At 40.7% G+C, this 14065-nt stretch overlaps 1 protein-coding gene across 4 annotated transcripts in view; it reads right to left on the reverse strand.

The window, feature by feature from the left end:
• Window positions 1-14065, reverse strand: part of Ppp1r13b (protein phosphatase 1 regulatory subunit 13B) — a 69449-nt gene that overhangs the window by 35115 nt on the left and 20269 nt on the right. For all 4 annotated transcript variants that reach the window (XM_060388225.1, XM_060388224.1, XM_021655991.2 and 1 more), the window contains exon 2: window positions 3641-3788. In XM_060388225.1, the coding sequence (XP_060244208.1) occupies window positions 3641-3788 (148 nt within the window). The remainder of the gene's footprint in view (window positions 1-3640; window positions 3789-14065) is intronic.

The following is a 14065-nucleotide window of genomic DNA, read 5'->3' on the forward strand; positions in this document are numbered from 1 at the left end:
TGGCCTACCCTACACTGTACAAACAGCACATGCCTGAGATTCCAGCTCTAAGGTAGAGGAAGGAGGATTGGAAGGTCAGGGTCATTCTCAGCACACATGGAGTTTAAACCCTATTGGGGCTACATGAGACACTGCCTCAAAACTCCAGCTAAGATTAGCCTATACTTTCCTTGTACTCTTGTTTAGTTTAGTTTTGTTTTTTGTTGTTTTTTTTTTTTTTTCTGGTAGAAATTGTACTTGTCTCATAAAATGACTTAAGTGGTCATCTCTTTTCCTATTTGACTTTTCTTATATCAAATGGGAATAATTAATTCTTTAAAGGTATGAAAGATAAAAAATTATGGCGACATAGGAAGGGAAAGGAGCCTCCCACCTCAGTCTATCTGAAACCCTCACCAGCTGAAAGGCAGGAATTTCAGCACAGTGAACATCTGCTGTGAAGGGCGCCAACACAGGGATGGAATGTTTCCATATAGTTTATGTTAAGATGGCAACCAGTCAGCTGAAGACCTGAATGTATAAGACTCTGGGAAGGGTCTCATTCCTCTTTAGACATTTTCTGGGAATCTCAAGATTATTAACTTTGTTTACATCAAGTATAGCCTATCTTGCTGGGCGGTAGTAACCATTATCATTTAATACCATCATCACTGTTATTATTATTTCTTATCATCATCATTATTACTCTTCGTGGTTTTAGAGACAGTGTGTCACTTTGTAATTTAGGTTCTTTTGACCCCAAGATCCTCCGTCAGCCTTCTAGGTGCTGGGATTATTGGTGTGCAGACACCATTCCAGGCTTTAGTCTACTTTAAATTGTTAGTTTTTTTATTTACTTTATTTTAAAATATTTATTTTATTTTACATGTGTATATCTTTGCCTGTATATACATATGTGCATTACTACATGTGCACTTGGGAGCCAAACGAGGACGTGAGTTAGAGAGATTGTGCACCACCATGTATGCATAGAACCAAACCTGTGCCCTCCGCAAGAGAAGGTGAGGGCTCCGCTGAGCCATCACTCTAGCCTCAAATCGCTTACTTTTTAAATAAGTTTACTCGAATTATCCCTTTGAGCTACAACACAATGCACATGATAATTTCTTTTTGAAGCATTTCTCACCCAATGTAGGCAAGATCTACCTTACTTAACCAATACCAAGGGCATGGATGAAATGAAATCCATTTGTGCTTAGTCCAAGTTCAACTCAGAATTGAGTATATATAAAAAAATAAACAAGTACAAGTTGAACATTAAAAAGTAAATTTCACAGCACATTTCTGGTTTCAAAAGCAGCATGTTTACATATACAGGTCCATAAACTTTTAAAAGTATTTGCACTGGTCTTTATAAACTAAAGAGCATAGGGGCGGGAGAGATGGCTCAATGGTTAAGAGCACATGCTGCTCTTGCAGAGACACAGCTCAGATCCTAGCCTGCATACAGTATTCATAACCTTATGAAACTCTAGTTCCAGGGTATGGAGTGGCCGCTTTGCCCGCTTTGGGCACTAGGCACAGACACGGTGTACACATATACATGCAGACAAAGCACTCACACACATAAAGAAATAAATGTGTCTAAACAATAAACTGCAAGATCTATAAATCCTTTTAGTCATACCCTCTGGCTTAACATACAACTGAATCCTAGGCCACATTTTTATTCATATTGCTTTGGCTTCAAAGATGGTACGTTCTTGTAGCCTCACAAAGCAGACCAGGTAAACAGGTGAGACTGCAAAACTCCCTACCAAAACATGTGTGGTGCTTTAGTATATGAAATCTCAGAAAGAAAACAATACCCATATTCCAACAAGACAGATTCTCTGAATGTGACTGTGAGGAGACAGACTGCAAAGTGAAGAACCTAATGAAGTAACTTGCCTATGTGCGAGTGTGGCAGCCAGAGGGCACTGCAGATGACTTCCCCAGTAATTCTTCCCTTTCAGAAAGGGAAGAATTTTAGCTCTCACCATTTTAGCTAGACTGCTGGTCAATGAGCCCCTTGGGATTCACCTCCTATCTTTAGCCACTGAAGCCATCTCCACAGCCCTGTCAATGATATCTCAATAAAGCTGTCAAAAAAAAAAAAAAAATACTATTTGGGGCTGGAAGGATGGCTCAGTGTAAGAGCATGTACTGCTCTTCCAGAAGAACTATCAGCACCCACATCAGGCAGCTCACAATCAATTCTAGGAACTTCACTCCTCTGGCTCTGTGGGCACCTGCACTCATGTGCACATAACCACATACAGACAGATACACATACACATAACTACAAATAGTAATAACAACATTTAAAAACATGAAACTTTCAAAGAATAAAATGTATTTAAAAATAATACTTGTCTCTAAGGAATCTTTAAACATTTTCATTTGGACATCTATCTTACTATCATCTCAAATGCAACGTGGGTCAGTTGATGATTCTCTCAGTATCCAATGTAGATCCGTCCACACCTCAATTACCAGGTATATTTTCTCTAGGCATTTTTTCATAATGTCATTCCTATTTAAAACCCGCACAACTGCTTTCTAGCTTCTCTGTGGTACCAGGGCCTTGCATGAGCTGGTCTGTTACCTTCTCCTTTCTAAGTAGAATCACGTTCCTTCTTTTCTTCCTTTCTTTTTTGAGACAAGGTTCTGTTGTAACAAGCCTTAGCTGTCCTGGACTCACTCTGTAGACCACACTGGCCTTGAACTCACAGAAATCCTCCTGCCTCTGCCTCCTGAGTACTGGGATTAAATGCATGCACTACCACTCCTGGCCTTTTTCTTTATTTTCTTTTTGGTTCTTACTTTGTTTTTTCGAGATAAGGTCTCATGTAGCCTAGGCTGGCCTCAAACTCAGTCTGTGGAAGAGGGTAACCCTAAGTTCCGGATCCTCCTCCAGTGCCATGTTTACAGGGTACACCCATGCACAAACACACTCAGTTTAAATTTCTTCTTCAGGGTTTAAATCTTGCAGAATTTTCTGCATTTCTGCAATCACATTATCTTTGAGAAATTTCTCTGCCTGCTTGCTAACAAGTCTTTCAATACAGAGCCAGGATCTTACTATTCTCAGTTCAATACTATTTGTGGAGGACTTCCTACTTATACCACATGCTGTCTTCCTGATGTTATTAGATGGGAAAAAGAGTTCTGAACAGAAGTTGAGTTATAGCTCAGTGGTAGAGTTTGTACTGGACATTTGTAAGTATAAGCTTCCTTGCTTCCTTCCTTTTTCGTGGTGCTGGGTTCCATCCCCAGCACCATAAAAAAAAAACATAATTCACACCAAAACCAAAAACATTAAAAACAGTTGCCGAGGGCCAATGAGATGGCTCAGCTAGTAAAGGTGTTTACCCCCAAGCCTGATTTGAATTTGACCCACAGAATCCATATTATAGAAGGATTATAGAAGAGTCCTCACTCTTAAAAGCTGTCCTCTGACTACACAACAACACTATGGAACAGGAGCTCATACACACCACTGAGCCATTTTGCTAGTCACAAGTTAAAGAATCTTATCTCCTATACTACAGTTGTTTTGTTTTCAGCTCCTTTATACCACAGATAACTGGGAGTCACAGCATGTTTCCAATTGAGCACGCTGAGCTGTGTGTGGCGACCACTGGATAGCCTGACATACCGCTTCCCCTCCACACTTCAGCCAGGTGGCACCCGCCCTCTCCAGGTTCCTTGCAGAATTCTACGACATCTCGACAGGTGGTTTCTGGTGTTATAGGAACTTCTGTTAAAATCTGTTCATTGTTGCTCAAGAACACGGTTAATATCATCTGTGAAAGAAAAGATTAAAACCACAATTTAGATTCTTCATATAAAGAGTTCACTATTTTAACTGTTTATGTTAGCAAACACAGTTGCAGGGCTGGAGAGATAGCTCAGTATTGAGAGCACTTGCTTGTCTTACATAGGACCCAGGTTTGATTTCCAGCACACTCACGTCAGTTTACAAATGTCCCTAACTCCATATCCAAGAGAGTCAATGCCCTCTTCTGCCCTCTGCAAGGTACCAGGCATGTGTGTGATACACAGATATACATATAAGCAGAACACTCATATACTCATACATATAAATTTTTAAAATCTAAAAAAAAAAAATCACATTATAAGCTGTTAAAATGGCTCAGTAGTAAAAGCACTTGCTGCCAAGCCTGACAACCTAAGCACAATTTTCAGTGTGATATGAAGAACAGACTCCCAAGTAGTTGTCTGACCGCCATCTATGCACACCAGGGCATACACACTCACACCAACATCTCTCCCCCAACACGAATCAAAACAATCAATTAATCAATCCCACAATGCAAAGATATCAGTGGGACAAGGTGACATCTCACAATCAGACCCATTTCAAAGGAAAAGATTTAAATGACACAGTGATTCAAAACCAAGCAGGGAAAAAGTGAATGTAAGTGAGTGTTTCCCAACTGGAAAAAGCTGGATTCATTTTCTACCTCAGGCACTGACAAAAGTTGCTTCTAGATCAAACATTTTATTTTTAAATTAATATTTATTTTTTAGGTGTACAAATCCTTTGCCTGCAGGTATGATGTGCACCACATGGACGCCGGTGCCTGCAGAAGTCACAAGAGGGCTTCCCTGGTACTGAGTTACGGATGGCTTTGAGGCGCCGTGTTAGCGTTTGGAATCAAACCCGGGTGCTCTCATGTGTACTTAACCAGTGGGGCATGGTGGCACACTGTATTCCCAGCAAAGGCAATTGGAGCTCAGTGAGTTCTAAGCCAGCCTGGTCTACAAAGTGAGTCCAGGGCAGCCAAAGCTACCCAGAAACTCTGTCTTGAAAGAACAACAAAAATGTTTAACCGCTAAACCATCACTCCAGCCCTGACCATAGATATAAATCATAAAACAAAAATTCTAAATAAAAAACCATTCTAAACCAAAACCTAAGCAAATATGTTTTATAACTATGTACTACAGAAGCCCTTTCTAATTCACAATTCAAAAACCAGAATAAGGAGACTGATTATTCAAGCACATTAAATATAGGAATTTTATAAAGCAAAGAAAATTGGGGAAATATTTGCAGCTCTCATTACAAATAAATGGCTAATCTGAATCTATAAAGAGCTCCTAAAAGTTGCTAACAAAACAGTAAAAATCCAATTCATTAAAAAATTGGCCCCCAGAAATAAACTAAAACATCATAGCAAAAGAAAAATAAATGGCCTTAATTACAAAAATACATCACAATACAGTTGAAAAAGTAAAGATTGCCACTGAGGGGAAGGACTTTCCTTTATTTCTGGTTCTCAATTCTCAGCAGGAGCTCAGTAAACTCTGGGAATACTTCTTAGGGCAATGGTTCTAACTCTGTTCCATAAAGCTTTAGATCCCTCCTACTTCCATTTCCTATTGGAAAAGGAACTATGGAATAGCAAAGGTAGCTGACATGAAAGAAGACAATAAAAATATACTAAAGTTTAGTAACTTACTGGATAAGTAATTAGTAAGGAGCTCACAGAAACCATGAGAAGGATCCACTGAGTTGGGCAGACAGCCATCAGAAAGACCCTTAGCTTTTACATGCACCAGAGGACTAGCTCTAAGCTCCTTCTGGGTCTGACGAGTTACAACTCTGTACTGACTTAAAACCTTGGAAATGTAGGCTGGAGAGATGGCTCAGCAATTAGGAGCACTTGTTGCTCTTGCAGAGGACCTAGGTTGAGTTCCTGGCACCCATATGGATTTAACAACAGTCTATAACTCCAGTTCCAGGACATCTGATACCCCCTACTAGTCTCTGAAGCCTCCTGCACATACATACATACATACATACATACATACATACATACACACACACACACACATGCAGGGGCAAACACTGAAAGAAAGAAAGAAAGAAAGAAAGAAAGAAAGAAAGAAAGAAAGAAAGAAAGAAAGAAAGAAAGAAGAGAGAGAGAGAGAGAGAGAGAGAGAGAGAGAGAAAGAAAGAAAGAAAGAAAGAAAGAAGTAACTCTTAAGAGATGAAACAAAGAAAAAAAAAGGAGAAAACTCAGTCTCTGGGCACATCACCATGGTTACTACTGGAGCCCAAACTTAACCTTTACAGAGCACCTAACTGGCTCTGCTGCAGTCCTGCCTTGTAGACACATTACTTTGTCTGCACGCACACTGCTGTGATACTGGATCTGCTCTTCATTCTCCATTCCAGTCACACTGGCCTTCCCACTCTTCCAACAAGCAGGTCAATTCCTGCCTCAGAGCCTTCGCATTTGCTCTTTGGTTAGAGTGTGCGCCACTCAGCTACTCACAGCTGGGACAGCCTCTTCCAGCACTTGTCAGCTCTCCCTAACCAACCTATCTAAAGGAGACTGTTACTGTCTCTCACCTGATTCAGGCAGCTGTTCAACTGTTTATTCGCTGTTTCTTGACAGCAGGAACCCTGATCAGTCCTCAGCTGTGTTCTTACTCCCTGGATCCGTACCAGGCAAAGCATGGACTATATAAATCCCCTAATTGTATGACTTTTGAATCCTGAAGGATACATGCTTGTCTGTCTTTTTATCTTCAAGGTATCTTCACAAAAAATATGAGAATATTTACCCTTTTACCACTGAGTTAGCCCACATAACAGAAGAAGAGTGTTAACATGAAAATTGGAAGCCATGATTAATTCAAGAACGTAATTCTTGGCAGAGCCACTCATACCTAGACATCGGGATGCCTCTAGCCAAACTATCTCCTTCCACAAGATGGCGCTGCATGGCAACAGGGAGCAAAACCACATTTGAAGAATAACTAAACAAGAGGTAAGTTGGACGTGGTGATGCACTCAGGAAGTTGAGGCAGAAGGATCAAAGAGTTCAAGGCTGGCCCAAGCTACATACAGAATTTGAGTCCAGCCTAGGCTACAGGAGACCCATTTCAATTCTTTAAAATGATAAAATTATAATTGGGAATTGATTGTGTTTAAAAAAAAAAAAAAGAGTTGGCCTTAATAGAGTGATGAAAATTTTTCAAAATAAATAAAAGCTTAAGCCTGAAAGGTGCATATGTGACCTGTTGAGAGGACACGTGTATGTCTCTAGTCTGCTAAAGAGCTCTAACATTATGTCCTCAACAGCCCTATTACTAAGTCAACTTCACTTTTTATTTGATTTCAGAAGCGAACATTAAAAATATATTCCATACTAGCTATAGTGGTGCACATCTGTGATCCCAGCACTTGGGTATAGGTGTAGGAGGACCAGAGGTTCAAGGTCATCCTTGGTTACCTAGTGAATCTGAGCACACTAGGCTACATGATTTTTAAAAAATAGACATCATTTATGTATACACACATTCTATCCTATAAACATTCACTTCACCAATCTGAACTGGCAAAATCTGGTGTACAAAATCCCTGAAAATACAACATTAATAACGTCCCTTCACCCCATTCACCTCATTCCTTTCATATTTAAAAACACACACCATTTGAGAATCATCTAAAACCTAGCAGGAATGCCAAACTTGAGTGTAAGCTTTCCATAATGCCTACATGCAACATGTCTTAGGATCAAAACTTAGTGATATGCGAGCCTCTACAGGGGCACATATTTTGGCACTCTTGCTCACCAGTGTTGAGAAATTACAATCACTTTACTGGCATCATCCATATGACCATTACAGAAGCAGAACTTAGGCTAAGCATCAGACTGTGGAATAGGCGGTCAATGACCTAGGAAATCAGTATACCAGTAATAATTTCCTTTTTTGTTAATGTACAAAACAATGGGTTTCACTGTAGTATTTACATTCCTGTATACGGTGCTTTACTCATATTCACCCCACTGCCCAGTCTGCCCTCCACTCACCTTCTGCTGCCCAACCCCCAAGATGTCCCCGACCCCATTTTCACACACCCACACAGCCACACACACACAGTGTGTACATAGAAATCTAGATTTTGCATGAAATGTTCATTGTCTTCCCTATTCGCCTCTTTTATTCCCCTCTGACTACCATTTCCTTTTAACAAAACAATATAAAACAATATTAAGAAAAGGAAAAGAGGCAGGGATGGTGGTACACGCTTTTAATCCCAGCACTTGGGAGGCAGAGGAAGGTGGATCTCTGTGAGTTTTGAGGCCATCCTGGCCTAAAGAGAGAGTTCTAGGACAGCCAAAGCTACACAGAGAAACTCTGTCTCAAACAAACAAACAAACAAACAAAAAACCAGAAAAAGAAGGAACTGAAAAGAGGGCTGGAGAAATTGCTCAGTGATTAAAGGCACTTGTTGCTCTTATAGAAGACCCACATTCAACCTCTTACAACTACAGCTTCAAGATCTAATGCCTTCCATGGATACCCGCACCCATGTGACAGACAGACAGACAGACAGACAGACACACACACACACACACACACACACACACAATAAATGAATCTTGCTGAGCAGTGGTAGTGCACACCTTTAATTCCAGCACTCGAGATTAAAGTGCAGAGGCAGGTAGATCTCTGACTTGCAGGCCAGCCTGGTCTACAAAGCAAGTCCAGGACAGGACAGCCAAGGCTACACAGAGAATCCCTGTCTCGAAAAACAATAATAATAACAAAAATCTAGAAAAATTAAAAGTCAGGTCTCAGACTGAGACGATATCCACAAAGTGTACAGGCAATAAAGTACTTGTATCCTAAAACACAGAAATTCCTTAAAGTTTGATATGGAACAACACACTTTGTTTCAAAGAGGCAAATGATGTGAACAAACATCTAAGCAAAACCAACATACAAACACCATATAAACACATGTAAAGATGTTCGTCATCATAGGTCATGGAACGCATTATCAGAACATGAGATACAAGACTCACCTGTCAGAACGGCCAAAACTAAAGCACCACACAGCAAACACCAGTCAGTTAGATAACTCTGACACTAAATCCTCAACAGTCCTAACAGTCTGCTTGTCATCATGTCATATAAGGCCACAGGGCAAAAGGCTTCAGCAGCAGACAATGCTATAGCCACTTTGGAAGACAGTAATAATTTTTTAAATAAATGAAACAGGGCCACACCTGTCATTCCAGCACTTGGAAGGTTGATGATGCAGGAGGAGTGCTACAAGTTCAAGACTAGCCTGCACTTCACAGTTAAGTTCCAGGCCTGTCCACATGTCCTTTAGTAGATGAATGGATCAACAAATTATGACACTTTCAGACAGTGGAGTACTGTTCATTAATAAAAAGATATGTATGTGCTATCAAGCCACAAGATGACAAGGAGGACCCCCTAACTATAAGTTTCCGCGTAAAACTGGTCTGAAAGGCTACATACATACTGTACAATTCCAACTGTATGAGATTCTGGAAAAGTCAAACAATAGAGCCAGCACTGTAGGCAGTGAGAACTGCCTTGCCCCAGGGAGAACTCATTGCCCCGGTGTTTAGGGTAATAAAGCTATTCTGAAAGACACTAGAAGAGTGGACACATTACACATTTGTCAAAGCCCACAGAACTGTACATCACCAAAAGCCTGGCATATAAACCAATGACCCCAGTCAACCAAAATGTACCACCACTGATCCATCATTGTAACAGATGGATCATAATAATAGGTAACGGGAGGACTGAACTGGGAGGAACAGGAAGCAGGGGAGGAAATTTTCATTTCTGTTCCATTTTTCTATATTCCTAAAATTGCTGTAAAATGGTCTTTAACTTAAAAAATAAAAACAACAGTATACTGAATCTGGCAAAAGTGCATGCAGACATTCTGACCACGTGTCTGTGTGTGTGTGTACACAGAGGGGCGGGGTGTGTATGTGTGAGAACTGAGTCCCCTTGTAAAGTGTTTCCTAGTGTGGACCATGGGGTTTTAGGAAACCCAACAGAACGTGTACAGAATTGGGGAAAAAGTCACTGTACCACAGGTTTTCTATCTCCTTAGTACAGTGCCATGGGGTTTCCCACTCTCCATTTCCACACTTACTCTGTTCAGACAGCCACTACTTTTCACTTTACAGACAAGGAAAAGAGACTTGAAGAAGTTAAACGCGTTCAAGTCACAGAGCTCACAAATATATAGAGAACTTAATTCACTCTACTTGACTCCAAAGCTAAGGCACCCTGAACCAATTCTCCAAACCAATTCTCCAGTGCTTCAAAATAAAAATTAAAAAAAAAAAAGAAATGAAAATCACTGAAAGTTTTAATAAACATTCTCTTGATTGCATAATCTTCCATTATTTGTTTATATTTCAATTAGCCAGGTTTTACCTAGTATTTTTATTTAAAATGATCACGTGCAAACTGAGAGCTTTTTTCCCCATGTAATCATTATAGTACTGGAATAAGAACAAAGAATCATGGCTTTTCCCCCAATTAAACACAACAATAAAATAGAAAAATATTTTATCTAAACCACATAAATTTTCTAATTAAATGTTCTTGTTTTTCAAAAATTTGCATTAGGTATATATCAACAATTCTCAGAGTAAGACTTCTTCTTAATACACACTGTTTGATAAAACTCAAGAGAAAATATTCCTACATGGTTTTTGTTGCTGCTAAGACTGGGTCTCTCTGTTGCCAGGCTGGTCTCCATCTTGCTGACCCAAGTGATCCTCCTACTCTGTCATTCTAAGAGGCAGCGACCTCAGGCAGCTTCATATGGCTATTTTGGTGATGCAGAGGAGGAAACCCAGGGCCTCATGCTAGCAAGTGTGCTAATATTCTACTCTATCCTGCTCCATATGAGTTTATATACTCATATACCCAAGAGAACTACATGTGTACATTACACATAAACCTGAACTCACAGAATCATTTATAACAGCTAAAAAACAGAAATAGCCTTAACTTATAAAGACACTTTAAAAATGTACTTATATCTCTGTGTGCACATGCCTACAGAGCCAGGAGAAAGGGACTGACTGAGCCCATGGAGCTGGAGGCAGATGTGGGTATCAAGTCTTCCAGAAGAACAGCAAGCACTCTTAACTATTGAGCCACTTCTGCAGTCCCAACATCCCAAACTTATAAATGGTTGAGTAACATTTAATATACTCAGAACTTATATTATTACTTGAACAGAAAAAGAAATGCAATGACTGTTACAACGCAGACCCTTGAAAAGAGAACAGATAAAGTCAGATATAAAAAGTCACAAATTGGCTGGGCAGTGGTGGTGCACCTTTAATCCCAGAACTCAGGAGGCAGAGGTAGAATGGACGTTTCACAGGCATGAAGGCCTACAGCTAGAAAAAATTAACCAAAATAGTGACCTGAAGGAGTAATTTTTACAGAATTAGGTATACATGCACAACACAGAGCACAGTTTCCAAAGGAAAAGCAGACCCAAAACCTCCTCCCTTGATTTACAGGGGACTGCTAACTCTGTCTTTTAGGTGAACGATGGCTCCCAAAAGCCATAACACTTTGAATTTGTACTCCATAATAATAAAACACATAAAAATAAGTGTGAGCTATTGTTTCATCGTAAGAAACTAAGCAAGAGCAGTGTGGAGTACAAGCGCTGGTGCCTGGAGACTGTCTGTTCACACAGGGAAAAGGCCTCAGATGACCTCAAGGCCTTGATAAGCTTCACTGGCACTATGACAGAACAGTGATAAGACAGCTCCTGAAACCAGGCAGACCACACTCTTGCCACAGAGTGGTAATGTAGAGTTCCCCTAATTAGGTGTGTTCCAGGAGAGGCAGCCAGTGTTAGCAACGTTCAGTAGGAACTAAGAATAGGATCAAGAAAACAGCTCTGGCTGGGCATGGTAGGTCACGCCTGTAATCCCAACACGTGGGAGGCAGGGACAGGCAGATCTCCGAGTTCCAGGCCAAACTGGTCTACAGACCTACTTCCAGGGCAGCCAGGGCTACACAGAGAAACCCCATCTTGAAAAACAAAAACAAACAACAAACAAAAAAAACATTATTATCATTTTAATGCTTAGTGAAGGGGCAGGCCAGACTGTCCAAAGTCTTAAGAGGAAAAAACAGAGAATAGGAGCTTACCCAGGGAGTTGGGTTCAGAGCACATGCTTCTGCTTGAGTAGTTCTAAAACATTATGACCATGGATTCATGATCACTTTAAAAGCAAACTAGACAAGTTCTTCATTTCCATGAAACTGTACGCAAAAGTTATCCGCAAGAAACAGAAAGCCAAACCTCTTTAAATGAAAGAACTCACTTCATACAAATTATGTGCATGTAGCTTGAAAAAAAACATTATGACTATAAACAGCCAACGAGTAAAGAGGCACTATAAAAATGAACGCGCTCAGCAGCCCACACTGCTCTGCTTCAGAGAAACGTCCTACTGAAGAACAGACATGAGAGTAAAGCCCTTGGTGCCTTCAGACTCTGGGCATGCACATTTTATTTAGTACTGAGGACTTACAAATGCTAGGCAAGCAAGCCTTCTACCACTGTGTCTCCAGTCTTTAAAAATTTTAAGTGAAGGCTGCCCAGCCTGGTCTTAAACTTGTACTCAGGCCTCAGACTTCCAAGTTGCTGCTTCTGCCCATCAAAGCAAATGTATGGAGCTGATCTGAATCCTAAGGTGTGTGTCTGCTCAGGCAGCAGAGGTCCTCTTAGTCCCATGTATAACTAGGCACGGTGGTATATGTTTTTAAGCCCACACTCCGGAGGCAGAGGTAAACAGACTACTATGAGTTCAAGAAAAATTCATGTACAATTTATGGAAATTTATCCCCATTCTTTTAAAAAATAACATTCTACATTCCAAATTAGTAAAACATACAGCTACTTATGACTTTCTATATTATTACATGGGTATAATTTTTGTTCTTCCAAACAAGCCGTATCATGAATGGCTAATTGCTGGAGGCTAGCAGCCAAGCAGTCCTACTTTTTCACAAAGGTGAAAAATAAACATTTTTCTCAGTGCCAATAAAACACACATGCATTTGGTCCTCACAGCAATCCTGGAGACATCAACTGAGATGCTTTCACAGTCAATTCATCCCTCTGCTCTGGGACTCAGCTCCCAGAGATCATGTTTATTTTATGTGCTATGTCCCTCTTGCCATTGTTCACTCAAAAAAAGTGTTCTTTGCACCACAAATATGAGTGCCTACTATGTGCTGGGGAGTGCACTGATGAATTAAAAAGGCTCTGGACCTTATACAGTGTGACAAGGTGAGGGAAAGACACAGTAAAACATACAGAATAGCAGATGGTAGCAAGTAAAACAGATAGGCAATGGAGTGGTTTCAGTCTTAAAGAAGATGGGTAGAGAAAACCTCAGAACCCAGGCATGGTGGTATGTGCCTATAATTCCAACATTCAGGAGGCAGAGGCAGGAGAAAAAGTAGTTTACACAAGACTACACAAGACCCTGTCCTTCCACCAAAACAAAATGCTTCCCTGAAGGAGATGACAGAGTAAGGTTTGACAATAGTCTAAAAGAAGAACATGCAAAGAACAAGCGTAAAGGCCCTAAGGCAGAATGAAGATGAGGCAAGAGTGACACCCCTGAAGGAGTCCAGCTTTGCTGGAGCAGAAAACTAACAGAATGGAGATGTGCAGCAAGACACATGCCAGGCTTTTCCTAAGAGGCTAAAGGGAAGCCAGAAGGATTCTAAGACGGCTCATTTTGATTGACATTTCCCAGCTCATTCCAGCTGCTTTGTGGAGAACAGAGCCATGTGGAACAATCACAGATGCAGTAACCCCTTAGTAATGAGCTAGAGTAAGAATCCACGATAGAGTGCCAGAGATGCTGCAAGAGAAAGCAGCTGGGGAGACAACCTTGCTGATTGGCGTAGATGTGGATTCCAAAAAAAGAGAAGCACACTCCAGACAGAGAACCTTGGTACTCCTAATGCCAAGGTCCCCAAAGGTGTCCCTTTCTTGCCCCAGCTGAATACCATGCTGTTTGGCTTTCCAGCCAATGTTCTTCCAGGAAATCTATTAAAAATTATTTATCTATTATTGTTTGTATATGTGATGTGGGGGGCGGTGCATGTTTGGGAGTGTGTAGGTCAGGGGACAACTCTGTGGAGTTGTACTAAGTGATTTAGCCACTGAGTTACTTAGCCGGTTCAGCAGGTAGAGGTGTTTGTTGCC

Source organism: Meriones unguiculatus, chromosome 7, assembly GCF_030254825.1.
Source record: "Meriones unguiculatus strain TT.TT164.6M chromosome 7, Bangor_MerUng_6.1, whole genome shotgun sequence".
In the NCBI taxonomy this organism is placed as follows: Eukaryota; Metazoa; Chordata; class Mammalia; order Rodentia; family Muridae; genus Meriones; species Meriones unguiculatus.